Source organism: Emydura macquarii, unplaced genomic scaffold (genome assembly GCF_026122565.2).
Source record: "Emydura macquarii macquarii isolate MOO-44397 ecotype Brisbane River unplaced genomic scaffold, CSIRO-AGI_Emac_v2 contig_480, whole genome shotgun sequence".
Taxonomy (NCBI): domain Eukaryota; kingdom Metazoa; phylum Chordata; order Testudines; family Chelidae; genus Emydura; species Emydura macquarii.
The window spans coordinates 7,604,645-7,627,316 of NW_027130617.1; the positions used below are offsets into that span (position 1 = coordinate 7,604,645).

Below are 22,672 nucleotides of genomic sequence, written 5' to 3' on the forward strand. Positions count from 1 at the left end.
ACAGAAGCAGAGAAGTCGACGGGAGTTACGCAAATTTTTTGTGTAGCTTGCGTAACTCCGGTCGACTGCTGCTGAATCTTGGAGGTAAGTGTAGACAAGCCCTTAGTGTTTCTTTATGCAAGAAAGTTGCCCTGGTTTAACTTAAACCATTTAAAAACTGATATAGATAAATGAGTGCAAAACCTTGTGTAGACGCTTATTTTACTTTGAGTGGCTTATTTCAGCTTAGCTGAAGTCAGCAAGGAATTAATTTAAGCTAAATTGATATAATCTACTCTTAAACCACAATGATATTGTCTACCCAGGAGTTTGAACCAATTAACGAAATCAGTTTAAAAACACACCTTCAGTAAAAACTGGCACAAATTTGTGTGCAGACAAGACCTTAGAAATTTCCCGTCTAAAGGAACAAGTAGAAGAGGGTGGGGAAAACAGGTTCCTGTCCTGAGGCATCCCATCAGCTGCTCCATCCCTCCCAGGCTTTGGGCACGTTCTCGGCAGCTTCACTATATGAGGATCTGCTTCTGTAGCCCTTTTGTCTGGATCTACAGAGACACACACCTGTTGTTCGCCCTTTCTCCACGCCACTGAAACAACCAGCACTTCCTCCCCATCAGGAAGAAGTTTTAAAGGGGCCATGTTCTCTAAACCCCAAGGGGATTATACATTATTATCGGGGAGTAAAAAGATATAAAACAATTAAACAGATAGCTCTTTCAGTTTGTGTAGTTTCAGGAATGGTTGGAAAGAGCATTTATTTTTTATTTAATGAAATAAAATGTGCTTCCACCTCTGATCTCTTAGTACTGTACTTTGTCATAGCATATCGGAGTGTCCCTATTTTTTTCAACATAAAAATGAAATAAACATAAGTAACTACGTTATCCACGTGTCTGGTCCTGCATTTCTTGCATATCCAAAGCTCTCACTGAATTTTGACTGCATCATTTTGAGGTTTGGTCTCTTACTGTAGGTTTGTTAGAGAGTGCAGTGTCATTGAAGTAACTTTTTTTCCCTTTTAAGTGAGCTTTTTCCTAAAGCTTTGATTTATAAAAATAAGATTTTTCATCTGTTTTTGTGTGTCTCTTGCATTATGTGTACTTTACCATGTCATGTCAATGGTTTGGTAGATTGTTTGAAAGGTGCTTGAGGAACAGACATGCTTTTGCAGAAGTCATTACACTGTGGGAAACTAAAAATGGAGACAATTATAGAAAATTCTAGTAGAAAGAGAAAATGTATTGTGAGAAAAGTAATAAAAGTACAAAAATACTAAAGCAAAAATTACTTCACAGTAGCTTGTCCGATTCAATTGTAGATCAGTATTATGTAGTTAATGCATTAGCAGTAGAGCATTAATTTGCAATTACCGCAGGTGATCTGATCCTCTGTGTTCTGTCCATTGACATAAATGACCTTTTGTTGAAAGAGATTCTGCAGTCATTAGTTCTAGCGGATGTAACAAAAAAGGGGTAGAACAAAGAGGTTACTTTCTGCAGTATGCATTTTTCATGGTAGAGGCTCCTGCACACCCTTGCATGGCATATTTTTAGTAAATCTTTAATATTTAGTTGCTAAACTTGAAAAGAATAATGGTTCTTTTCAAACAACTTTTTAGATTGTTATAAAATATGTAGGCCATGGTCATGCATGTCTGTCATCTCCAAGCTGGATTTCTGAAATACTCTGTTTAGGGGTGTTTCTGTAGGCCACCCGGAATGCTAGTGCTTCTGTTGTCTACCTCCTAAGAACTAGACTGTGGCTTTGCCACAAAGCCTTGGCTAAGAGGCACCACATTCTGCTCCAGATTGAGACTCAGAAAGTCACAATATAGTCCTCTTGCTACGAGAAGGAAGTAAACTGAGTCAGCCCTATACCGGTCTTACTGCTTTCCCCTCTGTGCCAGCTCGGATGCACCCGTCAGCACACTGGTGGAGACCGAGTCAAGGTTCCACCCACTCCCCCACCTTGCTTGTCCACTCCACACCCATCTGTCCCAGAGGGGGTTTTTTATCTTCCTTCAGGAAGCTTCTGTCCTCCTCACACTGTGATCCATGATATGCTTAGCCCACACATGGGATAACAATACCGCCTGAACTCCCTTCCTGCTATGTGCAGGAACATACAATGAAAAAAGCAATCTGCTGGTAAGTGAGGCTGGCCGCTGTGACTGTCAAACTGCCCCACGCTCTGCACTGGCTACTTACATCAAATTCAAGGAGTTGATTCAATGCATAAAGCCCCAAATGGTCAGGGATTTGATGACTGGAAAAACTGCCTCTTTCCTTATATTTGGTCATGACACTGAAGACCAGCAAGGACATTTCTGCTGTTGGCTCCTGAGATAAACTCTCTCAAACAAGGAAGATTTGGCTTTCTGGTAAAGGTCTGCCCCTTGGCACTCATTGGCACTGTTAATTGGTAGCCAGAAGCTGTTGGGCTCCAGGACTCAAATTGACAGAGGTTTTTTCCAGCAATTGTATTACTGAGGCCTTTAACTGAGGGATTTTTATAACAGCAGCATAGTTCTTATTGTGTGAATAAACCAGCTTTTGAAGAGCAAAATAGTGGGGTTTCAAATGTTTGCTATTTTTGCTCTTGTATTCACAACAGTAAGTCATAAAACAAATAATCACAGCGAAGGGAGAATGCAGAAATCTGCACCTCTCTGAGAGACTCTAGAGAGACCAGGGAATGGAATATTCATGGAGATGCCAGTGCATGTAAAAAACTTACCATTCTTTCCATGGCAGCTCCACTGATCTTTTACTGCTGGGAAATAGCAAGCAGTGAAAGGAAAAAAGGGAGAGTAAGACACAGAAGTGTGTGAGCTTGTAATTATGAAGCATAGCGCTGAGCCTCACACATAGACTTACACTGGGGCCACTGTGAAGAGCACCTTCTAGTTGAGTGATAACTCTGTATAATGCTGAACAGTTTGACTACATGATTTAGTGGCTGGTCTGCAAATTTCCTCAGTTATAGTAAAATCTTCTTCCCAGGAAGAAGCAAATAATCTAGAAGAGCGATCCTTGATGCCTAGGTTTTCTTGTAGCATCATAGGCCTCCCTAATACAGCTCTTCATCCATGCTGACAGAGGTCCTTTTATCCATGCAATTAAATGAAGGAATTAGAATTAGAAGGAAACAAACAGAGAAACAGATTTTCTGAAACTGGCAGTATCTTTAAGGAAGGTTTTAACTTCTCTCAACATCCAGGTTATGCCATTGCTTTTCCTTCTGATATTTAGTATTTGAGCAGTGAAAGGGGAAAGAAAAATCTCTTGGGAAGTGTGAAAGTGAGTTTTTATCATAGGCCTCAGAGGGTCAGAACTGCTTTATTCACATGAATTTCATTCTTCAACTGGAATAGTAGCTAGTTCACAAATTCCTACAGCCAGGCTGATAAAGGATGGAAGCAATTTTAGCTGAAATAAAATAAAACACTACTGAAGGGAAAGGCTCACAAGGATGAGAGGTTAATCATTGCTGGACTAAATTGAGGTCCGAAGATGGGAAAATTGGTTTGCTGGTTGGTTTTGATAGACTTGCAGCTTTCAAAAATCAGGCCACATGAGGATGTGCCTCAAGAGAAGATGCTCATTAGAGCCAGCTGGAAATTTTTTCAATGAAATTTCTTTCCATAGAAAAATGCCATGCTGTTGAAACCACAATTTCCGTGAAACGTATATCTGCTTCACTGAATATTTCATCAGGTTCTCAGGTTATTCATGTGGGTGAGAGAGAGACACTTTCTCTGTAGCCTAGTGGCTAGGGCACTTGCCTAGCATGTAGCAGAGTCAGGTTTCAGATCCTTTCATTGCCTGGTCAGAATGGTCTGGGATGAAAACCTTTTCTCTGAATCAGGCGGAGCAGCTACTTGAACCTGTGTCTGCTCATGCGTTAAGGATGGTGTTCATTACTGACATCTGTCCTTTTATAGTGCTGAGTCTTAGGGCAAAGAAAGTGCATCCAGAGAAAAGTCCAGAAGTGATGGAATTCCTGACTTTCTACCGTTGTTTTTTGTTTCATTGACCAATAATAATAATAATACATAATTAATTTATCCATCTGTTTGAATCTGATCTTTGAGGTAGAAAGCAAACTGGGTTTTAGAAAGGTTACTGACTATTTCAGAATAACCGGGATCTGTCTTTCAACATCAAGCTGCCAGGATTAGGGAGCTTAATGAAGAGGAAACATGGCTTTGGAGGACTTGAGAAGACAGGTCAGGAGAATAGGGCCAATGGACCTGTAACTATTGTATGACACAGCTATGAATCTGATGCTGCACTAGCTGCTGAAATCCAACTAGGAAGGTTGGGCGATTTCATTTCCCTCAACAATATTTTCCTGCTCTTTGGCACAGGATAGAGCATAAACAACCTGCAATATGAAGTTATATTCCACATGTATATGATGAAGTTAAAGTGGGTAGACCTACACATGTGCTTGGCCCTTTTACACACAGGCTTTTAGCTTGTCTGCCTACAAGTATCTCCTTCAGATTGCATAGCACCTACAATACAATGGCATTGTTCATTATGGGTGACTGATCATGAGATTATTGCTCAGAGCCGTAATGGAAATATGTGAAATCATATTTGTTTCCTAAGTGGATGGTTGTGATTGTAAAGTCCTGCATGTGGCCATATATTGTATGGGGGTTGACTCTATGGCTCCTAGAACTAACAGAATACTATAGTCTCATATGAAAGTAATGCAGAGCATGCCTTTTTAATCTGCAGATCAGCACAACTCTCCCAGAATTTGATCTGTCCATGCCGCTTACTCAGAACCTAAATGGACAAACATTTATGTAGCTTTGTTCAGTTGTAACATTCAAAAGAAGGCTAACAACTCTCATCCAGCTCCATCTGATGCATCTTGATACTGCATTCCCAAGCCTTGATAAATAGCATCCCATCTGCTCCCCTACATCCCTAGAGTCACTTAGCAGCTAATGTGAATAAATCAAATCATTCCATCTATATTTTATCAACACTTAAGAAGATTTTTCTCAGTCATGAACTTGTCCTTTTAGAAGAGAAGTTCTCAAACTTATTTAGTGTGAACCACATTGTCTCATACACCACCTCCCCTCATTCTCATAATCATGCAATATCTTTCAGGCAGCTACAGCAATTACTTATACAGAGAAGTAATTTTAGGAAAGTATACAATGTATGTTTTGCTGTCGTAATTTAATTGATAGCTATAAAGGAGGAGGAGCCAGAATTATGTGACAAGAGCGCTCTCCAAGGACCACCATCTGCAGACTACTAGTGGTCTAAAGATGACAGTTGGAGAACCTTTGCCCTAGGAGATTATATTTGGATGCTTACACTCTTCTCAGATCCCTCTCCCATTATTAGACGGTGCTGAAATAGACTAGGGATGCTGGATGTGCTGGTTTTGGTTTTGATTTGCTAATTCTTTGAAGATTCTGTGTTCATGTAAATCACTGCTTTGAAACTGCAAAATAGACTTATTCATCTTCATATACAATGGTTATGCAGCACTTTTTACTATGTAACAGAGAATATTCTTCACAGAGTTGAGTAGCTATCTGCTATTAGCTACACAGGATACAGTTATTAAAAATATGTTAGCATTACTGAGATTTAAATTGCACTTTTACCCGTCATAAATTTAGTCATTTTCTTAGGGATATTAGATCACACCTATTATCTGGCAAGGCTTGGCTACGTCCCTTCATGAAGCACCTTGTATTGCTTTTATGTAGTTCAGTTTTTTTTCAATATAACCTAAGCCAATAGAAACTAAACAAAAAGACAGTGACCTCAACTGTACCTTGAAAAAGAAATAGCCTACTGTGATTCATAAATACTTCTCCAACAAAAAAGTAGATGTATATATTTAACAGTTCTCATGAAGAATTTATAATGAAAAAAATTGCATTAAATGATGATAAATACCTTTAAAATTAGATACATAATATAATAAAAAATCAAAGAGGCTAAGTATCTCTCTTCCTTACCTTCTGGGCATATCAGTGAGGAACATTTCAAAGCAAATTCATCCAAATTAATATAAAAGCAAAACTGTTTATCCATTGCAGAACCTTTCAAAGGTATTTGAGAGGAGTTTTTGTTGTTTATCCCATTGCTACAGTCAGAATATTAGAATGTGTGAAGTCAAAGGCTAATTTTCTAATAGGATGGCATTTCGAGGGCTATTTTATTTAGAGATCTTGTGCAGTTTAATAGCAAAAGCTGAAATAAGTCTCTTCCTTTTGGGGGAAGCAAGATGGCATTCTGCTAAATGCTAGAATTTTATCACTTGGGGGAAAAAGTAGCTGCCAGAAAGGCCTAAGAATATAAAAGCATTTGAGATCTCAGAAGGAGTTTAAATCAATGCACTGCCACAGTTACAGTGCAGATGAAAGAGCTGCTGTCTCAATTGCCAGGAAACTACTTAGAAACTCTCACTTTGATTTCTTTGGTAGTCTGTTACATTACCACTAAATGCAATAGATAGGGACATCAGGGCTTTTGATGTTGTACAGCTACAACAAATGAAAACTAATATGGTAGAACAGTCAACCTTTGTGATTTGCATGTGCATATACAAATATATACCCATCAATCTCCTTACCTGACTGTGTATCTCCACTACCAGTCTGCCTGCCTCATGCATCCCTTTTCATTAAAATTACTATTATTTTGTGCCCATTTTCCAGCTGAAAGAAGAGCATATATTTTTTGATGGAAGGAAAAATAAAATTGTGTCTCTGCTACTACCAAGCTGTGAATGATGTGAATACACTAATGATAAAGATTTAAGACAGGTTGAAATAAGAGTGCTACTGCTAACCAGGACTGATCATGATGGAGAACTGGAAACATTGCCTTGATGATACTCAGCACTCAGGCATTTTTTCCCCACAGATCTAATTATTTCAAGAATATTTACACCACTTGAAAATTAAGAATGTAATAGAACATATAGGGCCAGATTTTCTGCATCTCCCTAGTTAAGAATTGTGTGGGGAAATACAGGGCAGGGAGGCAATTGAAGGTGTGGGGCTAAAGTGCACTGCTGCCTCAATGGCACCATCTCTTCCACCACCACCCTGGATTCTGCAGAAGCTTCTCCATATCCTCCAGACTCCACCAGGGTGGGGAAGGTGAAGACTGAAAATCCAGGGTAAGGAGAGAGAGGAACAGGATTGAGACTATAAAGAGATACGCATATTCCCCATCCAGCTCCGCAGAAATTATATGAAAAAGATAATACATCTCCTGGCTGAAATGTCTTTTCCAAATAGTGCTCTCCTCCCCTGCCACTTATCCCAAGAAGGTGTTCACCACCTGGAGAATCCTGTAAATGGAGCTGTGCTGCTAGTGAGCTGGTAGGGGCTATTCTATCAGCCTAGTTCAGTACGGAGGCACAGGGGTTTTACATGGATGGCTCTAGCCCCCCATCGATCCTACCGGATACACCAAGTTTAAGGCAGCCCTACAACTTTCTCTGCAGAGAACAAAACAAAACATGACACGCTGATTTGTGGGTATTTCCACCATTGCCTTCGAAAGCAATCACTCTCGGCAAACTCCAGTGAAGCCATTGAGAAATGTGCATGGGTAAAGTCTTCAGAATTTGGCCCTACTGTGTTTTGTAATGATGATTATAAAAACCCAGCAGGCCACTTGTAAAGTTTCATTTTCACTGATGTAATAAATACACGTTATTTATATAATTTTGTATGAAATATGGAATGTGAATAAAAACGTGTCAAATAAAAGCAAATTATTAAAACAAACACGTAACAAGTAATAAAAAGAACTCTGCTGAGACATTCACTCTAGCTCACTGCTGAGCTTTTTCCAGATCCCTTTGACAAAGCTATATGGCTATATCGAGGCTCATTTATCCATATAGTAGGGAGGTAATTTCTTATACTGTAGATAACTAGGGCTCCTGCAATGTATGTGTGTGTCTCACACTTGCAGTTTCACAGAGCTGAATCCTGTGATGCATTCCACAGGCACATTCCCCAGTTAAATCATACAAAGTGCATTTCACTGAATGAGTTACCCATGCATTATGCAGCTCAGGATCAAGCCCTTAGGATGTATTCTTAGGTTATCTGAGATAAAATGACTCAATATATGTATTTGTGTGTGTAAACGATTGCAAGCACAGTCCCTCCCCATGCTGTTATGCTGTCTGTCTTTCTCCATCATGATGCAAAGGTAGTGGAAGTGGAAGAGCACTGGCTCAGGGAAAAGGGAGGAAGGAAAATAAAAGTGGGAGGGCTCAGCTGTGAGAAGGAAGCTCCTATCTGTCTGGGAGAAATATCAATTGTGCTGCCCTACACAGTCTGCCTATGCAGTAGGGCCAGGACTGTGTGCTAAAATGAGACTAATATTAACTCAGTTACCATTGTAGGCATGAAAAAAGTAACTTTCCAGGAATTAGGAACATTTTGATGTTCTGACAAAATTAATTTGAGACCAAAGGTCAAAAAAAAAATCAGCCCCCTCCAAATGTGGGAGAGTTGGCATCTCCATGTGTATATTATAGTGTTCACAGAGAGAACAGATTATGCCCCATTTTGAAGTGTAAGACTGCATTCTACTTAAAGGTTGCTGGTGACAACATGAGCCAATAGTAATGTGAAATGTTAATATAGGTCTGTGTTGGCAGGGTCTGTAAGATTATGCAGCTGTGGAATAGTTATTTTTAGGGGTTTGATTTGGAGTATTAGGTGAAGTGAGCATCCATTATTTTGATTGGTAGGGACAACATAGCACAGAAGGGAGCTACAGCTGTGAACAAAGTGCACTGTTTGTTTTATTTTTGGTTCCATACTATACTGTTGGCCATCCTGCCAGCCACTTTCTGGCAACAGCCACTGAATTGTTTATAAGAGGTGTTCTTGCCTACACCTATGTAAAGCCCATTTGTTAAGACATTTGTGCTGCAAATGTGATATCAAATAGGAGGTATTAGTAAACAAATGATTTGCATTCTCCCATTTTTAGTATTGTCCTTGCTTGATTTTTCTTCCGTTCACACCAGCAAGATAAAATACGAAAAGAAAAGCTCATCTGGGACTCAGCTCTGCAAACAGCTGAATACCTTCTGCTCCCATTGCAGTCAGTGGGAATGAATGCAGTGTGTTCAGCTCCTTGTAGAAGACACTAAGCATTTTACAAGATCAGATCGTTGCTTTGTAGATGATACCGTTATCCCCAAAATAAAAATATGGTCATGTAATAGTTATTTCCTAAGATAGTTTTGTTTTATAGCTTTGTTTCCTAAGATAGTTTTGTAATACTTTGGGACTGGTCACAAACACTGCAGAATTATTTATGTATTTTTTGCATATATTTATATCTCAGTATTTGTTTGATCTTCAGCAAAACCTCCTTTGTTCCAAGAGCTTAAGCCACAAGTACATGTTTTTGAATACAACAAAGTCAGTGGCTTGTTAGTAATTTTCTGCAACATTGGGCTCTATGATCCTAAGGACCCATTTTAGCAAAGTACTTAAAAAGTCCTTAAATATAGAGACGTGTTTAAGTGTCTTGCTGATTTGGGTCCTAAGACTTGGTATTTCTAATGACAATTTTCTTCAGTGACATGACTTCATTTATTTTTGAAGGACTATGTTCTGCCTTCACATGTGCCAGTCATTCCCACTGAAGCCAAGTAGATTAATGCCCATACATCAGAGCTCAGAACTGGACTCTGTTGTATTAATTTAGATGGAGTAAATGGGCCAAAGTTGTTAACGTAGCCCAGTCACTGTCCAACATTAAACAAGGTTCGGTATTCACAGAACTCAGCCTACTTACTACCATGGCAAACACACCTTTAAAAATCCTTTTAACCTTTTATTAACAATACAGAAAAGAAGGAAAAAGTGTTAAAGCATTTGAAGTGTTAAGTAAGACTTTCATTATAACAACATCCCTTGTTCCCTTTCGTTTTAGCAGGAGAGAGTTTTAGAAGGGAAAATGCTTGTTTGACAGACTCTTAGATGGTAACAAAGATGGTAATAACTGTCTTCGTGGGTAAAAGAGAAGAAGTTAGTTCAGATGAGCTGGATCTTCTTGCTGCTGCTGCTGTTTTTGTTAAAGTCGAATCCCATTTAATCTCAGGATGAGTTTGGGAATCAACTCGCGCCAGTAGAAATGGTGATATTATCTAGGTCCCTCTGTTTAGCACAGTCTGGTCAGGACATCTCCCAGGATTAGGATGACGAAGGGCCAGGATTCCAAGAGATGATTAGGGTGGCAGCCATGATGGTGAAACTTGCTTCAGTAGCCTCAGTCTGTTCCTCTTATTTCCCTCCTTCCCTCTCCAAGTCTCTTTCTTTAAGAATCTACAGAGGGAATAGTGAGTGTAATAGCCCCATCCCTCATTATTTTGTCCACCAGTTAGGCCTAGTTTCCGACACACCAGTTTTGGTTTATTAATTTACGGACCCACATTCTCAGGCATGATCTCAACACAGTCCTTGAGTTGTATCTCTAGGCTTTTTGTTTAGACTAATTCCGCTTTTCTGATCAACATTTTTGTTGTAGATTATTATGACATTTTATGAACTTTTACTTTTTTTTTTTTTTTACGGTTGAGCTCACAATTAAAAGTAAATTTAGAGGCCCAATTATCAGAACCCCCCTTAGGATTTTTAGATGGATATAATCTTCCGCACATTCTTAGATGATTTCAGTTCATAATATTGCTCCATAACATGAAAAACAGTAAAATCCTCTCTATTTATAAGGTTATAACAGGTATTCTCCTGTGTATCTCATATGTACACATCCTGTCAAAATATTTCAGGAATTCAACAACAGAATCTGAACATTTTTAAATGACATGACATAGCATGCCTTTTAACTTTATTTTCTTACATTTTTAATATTTTTTTTAAGAATAGCTAATAAAAGTGTTACCCATATGCTAAAAAAAATAGAATCCTTTAGTGAACAAAGAGGTTTAAATAAAGCATCAGTTGAGTTTTCAGTTAAATAACCTGTGGAGGAAATTATTATGATGTTCTCTATAATTGCTCTGAAAAAAAAAATCTCTAAGTCTATGGAAGGCATAACAGACCTAATTAATGCTCACACTGTTTCTCTAGAGAAACAGATTTTGTGTAATGTAAATGGGCTGCATAGGAAATGTTCTTGTGCATATTTTATAGTTATTCCCTTTTTTTCCTGCAAAGCTGTAGTGTACAATATTTTTAAATGTACCTTTCTTCTTCTGAACTGCAGCTTGCATTAGTTTGTGAAACCATGAGTAAAATACTGATATGTTACCTGGGTCTTTTTTTTTCCCCCCTAAGTGGTGAAATCAGTTATCCAGTGTATCTTATTAAATTTTAGAGGCATCGGTGTGTGTTTATAATGTCTGAAAGTAGGTGACCATTTCATCATATTATTTGTTACATGCCATTCTTATGCATGAGTACTACTGCTTTTTCGATATCCACATAGGAATAAAAGCTCTATCAGTCACTGAAAACACTGACTTAGCCTGGTGTCTGATAGTCTTTCTAGAGATTTACCTAATGTGTCTGCAGTTTGTAGGGCAGGCAAATTGGTGATTCCCCCTTAAAAGGGTACAATATGGATTGAACTTCTTTCCCCTTCACAATACTTCCTTCACCTTCATTGGATACTTCAGCTGACTCCTTGCCCTCGTGTTCCTCATATAAATTGGAAGGGGGCCACTCAGTAAGGGCTAGCAATTTAGAGTACTCATGCCAAGTGGTTGGAGATCTTTAGAGACAGAGACTTAGGTATGTCTACAATGCAAAAAAACAAAAACAAGAAACTCATGCCACAGTGCAGCAGAGCCCAGTCTACAGACTCTCGCTCGCGCTACAGCACTAAAAATAGCCATATAGATTGTCTGGCTCAGGCTGGAGCTTGGGCTCTGAAGCCCTTCCTCTCCGTGGGCTTCAGAGCCGGAACTCCAGCCCAGTCTGGAACATCTGCATGGCTATTTATAGTGCCATAGCACAAGCCCAAGTCTGTAGATTTGTGTTCTGAGACTCACTGCTATGGGTCTGTTTTTTTGTTGGGTTTTTTTTGCAGTGCAGACATTCCTTTACTGCCCCAAGATTGCAAAAAATTTCAATTGTATTGCCAGCCTCACAATGTTTGGGGTTTATTTGTGTTTATTTTTGAAGCCCCAGTTCCTAGAATCCAGTGATTAAGTGAGGATCTCAGGTTTTATATTTTCACATGGTTGCAGAAAAGACCTTTAAATGTGAACCCTAAAGGCTCAAAAAAACAGAAGACAAATGAAAATAATCCCATTTTTAAAAAACTCTCATGGTTTTGGGTTCATGATTTGGCCACTTGTGGTTGGCAATACTAGGGACTTTTGGGCAGGAATTATTAACACTTTAGGCAGGTATCATTGATACGGCTGGAGGCTTTTCCCCATCTCCGTTTTGGCTGGTTGGTTTTGGGCGGTGTCTGTGGGCTGGTTCACACTGACCACATGATTCGGTGGCAGTCAACGTGAGTTACGCAAACTACGCAGAGTAGTTTGCGTAACTGACGTCGACTGCTCAGCTTCCCTTCTGCGCGCTGTTCACACTGCACTGAGCCGACGGGAACAGTGTTCCCATCGACTCAGCGCTATGCTACTTGAGGGGGTGGACTTACTCAGTCGACTTTCTGATCAATTGAGTGGGTCTCACTGACTGCTCAATCGATCCTGAAAGATCAATCTGGCGATGGCGATTTTGCTGCCGCCAATGTAAACCTAGCCTGTGTTAACTTAACTTGGCTCATGGAGCCCGTTGGAGGTGCCCCAAATTCATTTCAGTGCTCTGGTTGGGATTTCTGAAGTTGGTATCAGATAATACTTATTGCCATGTTTGATGTCTTTGGAAGATTTTTCATAGATGAATTTGGGCTTTTGGCTTCCTAGGCTATCTCAGCTAGGCCTTCTGACAGTTGGTGCCCATCAGACAGTCCAGTCACTGATGAGTGAATTACAGCTTGAGCCCTTAGAGACAGTCAATAGAACAGTCATGGGGTTGTTTGGTCAAGTGTTGTTGTAATGTTCCCCTCTGCAATCTGGACTAGTGAATTGCTGTCTCACCCAAGTTCCCCACTCTTAGAGCCCATCTTACTCTGCTTTGCTATGTGAACTCCCACTCCTGGGAAGATCACACACAGCTTCCAGTAAGCAACTTGCTCACAACTGAGTGAGCGAGTGCTTCTGGCAAGCCACTCTTTAGATCATGCAACAGAATGACCCCAGTCAATATCCCCCAGTCCCAGATGCAACCCTAGGAACTTCTGTCTTACAATGTTCAGCGCTGCCCACTGGACACTGCAAGCTCATAATCATTTCGTCAATTTAACAAAGAAATAGATATGCACCAGCCTTCTCCCTTCAAATGGAGTCTCTGTCACACCTTAAACCAAATGCACTGCATTAGATAAAACAAACAAACACATTTATTAAGTACAGAAAGATTTTAAGTGATTATAAGTCAGAGGAAAACAAGTCAGATATGATCAAGAGAAAACAAAAAGCAAAATGCATTCTAAACTAAGCTTAACATTTTCAGCAACCTTACAAACTCAGATGATTCTCACCACAGGCTGGCTGGTCTGCCTTCAGCCGGGCTCTCCCCCTATGATCAGCACTTCAGTTGCTTGGTGGTGTTTGTAGATGGAGCTGGAAGAGAGAGAGAACAGCAAAATATCTCCCCTTTTTAAAATGTTCCTTTGCCCCTCTGGGGCTTCGTTTCCCCCTTCAGGTCAAATAATTTCCTTGTATGGGTTCATCCATGTCTTGAGTCAGTGAGCAGTACCTTATCGTGGCTCCAAGCTGGCCAAGGAAAAAGGGGGTTAGCCCACTTGAGAGTCCCTTTGATCCTTTGTTGATACCTAGGCCAGTCTTTTGTTCTTGGAATACTGCAGAGTTGGGTTTGTTTTATGCATTCCTTAGTGAGGTGTGAACTGCTCCTCTGCTCAGAGAGTCTTGTTTGGATATGCTTTATGTCATGAGACACATCTTTGGGCATATCACATCATGAAGCCTCATAACCATACACATGACACTGCAACAAACGTATTACTATAACAATAATGTTCATTACGTCATGAGCATTCCAGAAACATCTTACGTAACATACTTTGCATTAAACAATATGCAATTACACTATAAGGGTGATCATGGGGTGGTGCAATATGTCACAGTCGTCACTTCATTTCCAGGGTTGCTGTGGTTGGTTAGAGTTTTAAATTGGCCTGATAGCCATGAGTTGGGCTTACCAGAGATGGAAAAGGTTTCAGGTATTGGTGATAAGGGCTTCTTTCTGTTGTTTCTACCTGTTGTCTGTAAGGACTTCAGAGCAGGGACCATCTCTTTGTTCTGTGTTTGTAGAGTGCAAAGCACAATGGACTCCTGACCTCTAGTGCCACCACCATGCAAATTATAATATTAATACAGGGAGAGGGGCTTTAAGTATTCTTTTCCTGGATGGCACGTCCTGTCTGGGGAGTCCTTCTCCCACTTGCTTGGGTGGGCCTCTCTGTGTCTGGGTTGAGAATTCATGCTCCAGATCTACACGGGTGGGCTTTGGTGACACAGGGACGAAAGAACTAGTTATCAGCTTGAATTCTTGATTTCCATTTCTTCGGATATTCATCATCCAGTTGCATTTAAGGCCACTGAACATCAGTAAATTCAAATCAAGTGTGTACTCTCACATGCACCAATGGAAATTTGTTGCTGATTGCTGGATGTGTGTTTTGTAGGTGTGCAGTGCAGTACAGAATCAAGATTTCACTGTGATTGAGGACTACTGCACAGGACTGAGAGCCCTACTTTATCTGAAAAGCATTGAGGAGCTTCAAGATTGGGATGGACAGAGCCCTGCTACCATGTGCCATCAGAAAGGAAAGCCAGTACCCAGAATTGCTGATCTGATTGGAAAGGTATGAAGTTACACTGATTTTCCTGTCTAATGATATGAGTTTCTGGCTTCAAGCATAGTCTCATATGATGAGTTATGCTTTTTATCCCAATGGCCATATTTTACCACCATTGCCATCCAAATTAGTTGGTATAAGGTCTTTTGTCCTCTTCTGAATAATCACCAGCCAACTTGTGATGTCATTTTACTGCTGACTTGATATCATGCTTTCATGTTACTATTGACGTGATGTCACCACTTCATTGACAGTAGCATGACTTACTGTTTATCTTTACATTCTATATTTAAAAATAATAGAAAGAGTCTCTTTATTGTACTTTTTATTCAGATTTGCATGATGGATTTTGGGTCAGACTCTGTAATATATTCCCACCCTTTTGCACCACTCTGGTGGTGCAAAGGGCCCCAGAAGCAAATGGGGCTGCCATCTGAGGATTCTTCCAGCACGAGGGAGCTTTTAGCTGGCACAGGGCCAGCTTACCTGCTGTGTTCCATCAGTCTCGTTACCACAGTATCTGAGCACTTCATAATCTCTAATGTATTTATCTTTAGAACATCTGAGGTAGGGAAGTGCTATTATCCGATTTTACAGGGTGGAAACTGAGGCATAGAGGGACAAAGTAACTTGCCTGAGGGCACACTAGAAGTCTGTGGTAGAGCAGGGACTTGAATCCAGGTCTCTGAGCTTCTAAGCTATTTTCCTAACCGCCAGATCTTTCTTCTTCTTTGCTCTAGCAGTCCCATTGCCAGCTCTTGCCAGCTGGTATGGATTGCAGCAGCCCTGAGACTGTTCTTCTTTCATGCTCAGAATCAGGGAGATAAAACTGGCTCCCTAATGGCACTCTCCTCCCCATTGCACCAAGCAAAATCTCTGCACTACAGTGAATCTGTCTCTTTGTTTCAAGGTACTAGAGGGGATCACTTTGAAGCGTGGTTTCAGTTTATGCATCATGCCTATTGATTATTCTTCTAAAAGTCTAATATAACCCTGTTGAAAATGTTGTAAAGAATTACAAAAGAATAGGATGTGGGGTGTCAAATGCCTCCAAATCTTTGCTTATCATTGCTGATGACTAGAGTTCTTATCAGTAGGAGGTTAGTGATTTATTTATTTATTTTATTTATTTATTTAGGTTCTCTGTGAAGCTCTGAAAATTATAATGTTATCTTTCTGTGGAAAAGAATATCCTATTCTGAAAGCTCTGAATACTAGTGTTTAAAAACATTCTAATCAATTTCCTTTCAGCTGCTTAAGTTTATGTGGTTAAACCCCAGCTCAAAAGGTCATGTTCCAACTTTCTCTATTTAACAGATATCATCAGAGAAATACACACTACATTTTACATTTTGTATAATACAGTGATGTTAACAATTCTTCCCCTAAAACAATATTCAGTATTCTATCTTAGTATTACCTTTTTATTATATTAAATAGACAGCTATTGTCAGAAGACATTTTTCTCATCCTTCTGAATGAGAAGGAAAAAAATTACAATTCTTAGTCTTTTCAGCTTGTCACTACATCAAGAACTAACTTTAAAAAGGTAGTAAGAAAAGATGCTTTAAAGAATCATTTAATAATTAAAAGGAATCTTAACTTGAAACAGGTCACATGAAAAAGAATAAAAACAAAGTCCTATGTAATCTAGTTTGGCTGGCTCTGGTAGACATTTACAAGGAACAAGAGATACAGATTATAAATGATTTTGTATTTGATTGCCCTTAATACAAAATTATATCATTGGACCTTTGCTACCCGATGACAAAATGCAAAGTTTATTCAGGCTGAACCATTAAAGAGATAATTGTATATTTCAATCCCAAGTTCATGGTGACTGGACATCCAGTAATGAACAAATAAGAGAAAAAGGAAGAAAAATAAGGCAGCGTGGGTATAAGGGAAATACCATGATGAATGACTCTACTAGAGGGAATCAACCACAAAGGCTTGATATAATTAATATTTATAATATCATAATTAGCAAGACTGTGCCTAAGTAGTGTTATTAGTGTAACTAATTATGTGATCATAAACTAAGTTTGCAATATTATAGGAATCAGTGTTCTTACCTTCATAAGTTATCATCAGTATTAGGTTCCATGTACTGTGCCTAACAAATTCAGCTAAGCACTATAGGTTCATATGCATTCAAATCCAAATAGCCCCATACTTACCATGTTTAGTAGCTGATATAGCATGTTCATCTGGTTCCCTCTCTAAATCAAATAAAAAAAACAAGGAGGGGGGTGACAGATATACTGTAGAAATTCTTACTAGCACAAAAGCTATGTAAGGGTATCATATAATAAAAAGATGACAGCCAAAATCCTGTATTCTGGTTTACAAATATTTATAAAGAGTATCTTGTTTTTAATGGAACCTGAAAGCTAATTCATTCACTAGGTCCCTGTAAAAGAGATAAAAAAGAAACAGTTGACAGTATTTTGAATATTATATATGCTACTAGTAATAAAAATGGTCCAATTTATTATACAGTAAATGTAAAAATGTAAGGGGCTGATACTCCTCCATTTACTCCTCCAATTTTTCCATTTAGACAAAAATCCTATTGCCTTCAGTGGGAATAGGGGATCTGTCCCCTGGACAGGCATGGAGACCATTGAGAAACAACTAGAAATAGGTATAGTTTTCAACAATAAGATCACACTGGTGTACTTTTTAGAGTTAGGGCAGGTCCTACATCTGACAGAAGTAGATTTATGCTTGTGTAGACTCAAGCCTTTATGCTAGCTAGATACGTTTGTTTACTGAAATAGATAATACCACAGTCTGATTTTCAATGTTGGCATCAACAATAATTCCCTGTGCTATTGGTAATCCATTTCTTCCATCAAGTTCTGGTCAAAGCAATTGGTCTACTAGCAGGTTATTGCCCTAGGATCCCCTAGTACTAGCTGACATCAGTAAAATGATGGATGCCTACCTCCTTGTAAGAGATACTCATGACACTGAACTGGAGCTGCTTTGAGAGTCCACATTATAATAGTGTCCACAATGATCACCCCATTAGTTAAATTAATCATGGTATTTCTTGGTCTAAATATAGAGAAAACCAGAAATACTTTGCTAAATATAAATACCATGGTGTGGTAAGCAAATATTTTAATGGGGCTGTAGAAGTACTCAAGCAATGTTAAGAGTTGGGACCGGGAAGGCTCCCCAGGCTAGGGTTAGGATTTGGGCTGGCAAGGCTTCACAGTCTAGAGTTAGGAATGGGCCCAGTATGTCTCCCAAGGTTTAAAGTTAGTGTTAAGATCTGTCGAGATTTTAGGATTAGGATTCAGGATGGCAGGCTCCCTGAGTGAGGATGGGCTTAGCAATGCTCCATGGCAAGGGTTAGGGTTGAGCCCTGAAGAGTCCCTGGGATAGTGTTTGTGTTGTGCCCAGTAAGGCTTCCCGAACTTGGGTTAGGTTTAGGTTTGTGGCCTATAGAGGTCCCCTGGCTGGGTTATGGTTGGGGCTGGTGTGGTGCCCCACACTAGGATTAGGGTTGGGGATCCCCACACTGTGGCGATCCCCAGACTATGTAAGGCTTCTAGCTCTAAGTTTAGGGTTGGAGCTGGTGATTATCCCTGGGCTAGGGTTAGGATTGAGGTTCGGGCTGGTGAGGCTCCCAATGGTTAACGTTAGTGCTATAGTCTTTAGAGGTCCTAGGACTAGGATTCAGACAGTGAGACTCCCTGAGCTTGGGTTAGGGTGGGGCCAATAATGCTCCCTGGATAGGATCTGGGTTGTGGCTGTGGAGGTCTTGGGGTAGGGTTTGGGTTGTGCCCCATAGAAATCCCCAGGCAAGAGGGTAAGCTTTGGTAAATTTTAAATGTTTATGGTGTCTGCTTTATTCAGTGACCTGTAAGCTTCTGATACCGTTAAACATAGCCCCAGCAATTTAAACTCTTCTTCTTCATGGTGGATATACTTTTATCCATGACCACTGCAAAGGAAGTGATGGCATAGGACTTCTATCAGACTAGAAGAGGAAGACAAAGTTAATCTTTTACCTCTGTACTTTTCAGGCTCACTTTTTCTTTTTCTGATGGGTTGTTTAAGATCCAAATACTTGAGGCCTTGGCACAAACAACTGTTATTAAGATGACCCCTGAGTCAGTTTTCCATTACCACCAATATATCGTATAAATGCAAGAGATAAATCAACTTGGTGTTGTCTCAGATATAATCTCATCTTGCAAATAACAGACACCGATGTGAGAGGAAAGGGTAGTAATGATCACATCACAGATCTTTCCTACTGACTCCCTCTAGGAAAAAAAATCTTTGTAAAAGCATATCTATCTTGAATGACTTCAGGCATTTTGATCAGGTACATGACCCATTCATACTGATGGATAAGATGAACAATGTTATTTCACAAGCCAAAGTTATTACTAAGGCTGCAAAAACAGATATATATGTCTACATATAATTATATGTCTCTATCATCCAAAATTAAGAGAATTGTATTTTAAAATACTTCCTGCATTTTCCCAGAAGGTGTAGGAAAAGAGTAATTAACGTAAGTGTGTTCTCATAGGTATCTAGGCAGGATACAGTACTCCCCATAGGCATAATTTGATCTCATATGTGTAGTCACTGTCTCATTCTGTCTGTTTCTTCCAGGAATCTGTCATTAGTTGCATACTGATCTTACTCCAGAGACATGAAGTAATTATGTCCAAGAAATACATTGGTGTCAGCTGGTGGTAACAAAAGTGTTATAGTGTCTTTAGAGTTGTTTCACGTAATATCAACATAAAATGTAAAAATCATACTTCACATAGTGACCTGCATATATGCTAAATAGTTAAATAAGCCTGCATATTCAGTTGGCAAGTATGGGCTTTGTAAAAGATATTAAACACACAAGGAACTTACACCAGTTTGGATCCAGCATTTAGAAACTTTGCCAAAACCAAAGTTTGTTTGAGCAAATATCATCCAAAGGTGAGAGTTCTAGAAGTCTCTCTAAAGAAATGAGTAAGATAAATACATTTTGTTTAATAAGTATTTGTAAGGCAGAACAGATTGATTTTTATTTTAAAGCCTCATCAATTAGGACAGTGCTAAAAGGAGATTTGAAGAAAGTTTATTATAAAAGCATGTCAATAGTAGGTGGTCTCCATCTGCAAGTATATGAGAGATAATAATGTTCCAGAATATTGAAGGCTCCATCTGGTGCGTGATCCAGGAAAATTCTCAGCATCCTAAAGTAAAAATATTAAGCATCTAGTCTGTTCTTTGAATACATGGCTCTCCCATTAAAGTTAAAATCTCTGTGCCTATCAAATACAGCATAAAACCTAAAGGCTCTGTCTTCTGAACTGCAGAAGGCTGGTGAATTCTACCCTCATGGCAGGCACATTTAAAAAGTTCTTATATAAAAATACTATATTGTATAGAAATTATTCAAAACATTCCCCTATTTTTTTTTAAAAAGTTGTATTTTATGAAATCACCCCCAAACATGCAGTATTATATGATACAGGCAAAATCTTGGGCCCATTTAAGTCTTGATAGGAGCAAAATTCCCACTGAATTCAGCAGGTCTAAGATTTCACCCCTAATGTTTGGGAACACTACTAGTTTTATATGAGAAGGATAGGTCAGCCTCATAGGGATGCCTCAGATCAAACAACACAAAAACGCAGTGGTAAATTTCTGAACTCCCCATGGAGAAAAGAACCCATGCACATTAGCTCCTTGTTTCCCCTACTTCACAAGGAACATGCAGCCCAATGGAGGCAGGACTAACTTTCCTAGCCAGGAATGAGAAGACAAGCTGGCTCATGGCCTGGCTGATCAACAGCAAGACTAAACAAAATGTTTCTGTGAGTGCTGATGGAGAAATTTCTCCCTGTACCCTATCACTGCTTCTGCGTGGTGGGCAAAGAAAGATTGAACTTTGAGCTGCATGACTCCTTTTTTATATTACTGATCCTTTACCTCTGAAATAGGGCTCTGTCAGCCAGCTCTAGACCCTCATAAATGTAGGCTAATTACTAATCAAGGAAAAATCCACTCTTGTATTAACATATTATGGTGGCTTCCCATTGTAATTTCCATTTGTTATTTTCATATATGGTTATTGGGCTGGACAGAGCCAAGGAGGTGCTACAAAATGTTTAATGTGATATTCATGATCAATAGAAAAAGGTACTGCTTCCCCCTCCTCCTCTGCTTCACACTCCTTCCTTGAAATAGGGAGAACCTTCCACAAACTTGTAGCTTAAGAATATAACATAAGAACATAAAACAGCCATACCGGGTCAGACCAATGGTCCATCTAGCCCAGTATCCTGTCTTCTGACAGTGGTCAATGCCAGGTGCTTCAGAGGGCATGAATAGAACAGGTAATCATCAAGTGATTCATCCCATCAGCCATTCCCAGCCTCTGGCAAACAGCAATCCCTGACTATCCTGGCTATTAGCCATCGATTGACTTATCCTCCATGAACTTATCTAGTTTTCTTTTTAACCCTGTTATAGTTTTGGCCGTCACAACATCCTCTGGAAAGGAGTTCCACAAGCTGTGTGTTGTGTGAAGAAATACTTTCTTTTGTTAGTTTTAAACCTGCTGCCTATTAATTTCATTGAGTGACCCCTAGTTTTTGTGTTATGAGAAGGAGTAAATAACAATTCCTTAATTAGTTTCTCCACACCAGTTATGATTTTATAGACATCTATCATATCCCCCCTTTTCCAAGCTGAAAAGTCCCAGTCTTATTAATTTCTTCTCGTATGGAAGCTTTTCCATACTCTAATCATCTTAGTTGTCCTTTTCTGTATCTTTTCCAATTCCAATATATCTTTTTTGATATGAATCAATAAGATCTGCATGCAATATTCAAGATGTGGGCATCCCATGGATTTATAAAGAGGCAATATGATATTTTCTGTCATTGTCTGTCCCTTTCCTAATGATTCCCAACATTCTGTTAGCTTTTTTGACTGCTGCTGTACATTTAGTGGATGTTTTCAGAGAACTAGCCACAATGACTCCAAGATCTTCTTTGAGTAGTAACAGCTAATTTAGAGCCCATCGTTTAATATGTATAGTTGGGATTATGTTTTCCAAAGTGCATTACTTTGCATTTATCAACACTGAATTTCATCTGCTATTTTGTTGCCCAGTCACCCAATTTTTGAGATCCCTTGTAACTCTTCACAGTGTGCTTTGGACTTAACTATCTTGAGTAATTTTGTATCATTTGCAAATTTTGCCTCCTCATTGTTTACCCCTTTTTTTCCTGTACATTTCTGAATATACTGAACAGTACTGGTCCCAATACAGACCCCAGGGGGACACCACTATTTACCTCTCTGCCTTCTGAAAACTGACTATTTACTCCTACCCTTTGTTTCCTATCTTTTAACCAGTTACTGATCCAGGAGAGGATTTTCCCTCTTATCCCATGACCGCTTACTTTGCTTAAGAATCTTTTGTGAGGGACCTTGTCAAAGGCTTTCTGAAAATCTTAACTACATTATATCCACTGGATCATTCTTGTCCGCATGCTTGATGACCCCCTCAAAAACTTCTAGTAGATTGGTGAGGCATGATTTCCCTTTACAAAAACCATGTTGACTCTTCCCCCCAACAAATCATATTCATCCATGTGTCTGATAATTCTGTTCTTTACTATAGTTTAAACAATTTGCCTAGTACTGAAATGAGGCTTACTGACCTGTAATTGCTGGGATCA

The 22,672-nt window shown here is 39.3% G+C and overlaps 1 protein-coding gene across 8 annotated transcripts in view; it reads left to right on the forward strand.

Annotated features, from left to right (window-relative positions):
• DPYD (dihydropyrimidine dehydrogenase) overlaps positions 1-22,672 on the forward strand; it is a 490,220-nt gene that overhangs the window by 415,203 nt on the left and 52,345 nt on the right. For all 8 annotated transcript variants that reach the window (XM_067538400.1, XM_067538402.1, XM_067538403.1 and 5 more), the window contains one exon: positions 14,775-14,954. In XM_067538400.1, the coding sequence (XP_067394501.1) occupies positions 14,775-14,954 (180 nt within the window). The remainder of the gene's footprint in view (positions 1-14,774; positions 14,955-22,672) is intronic.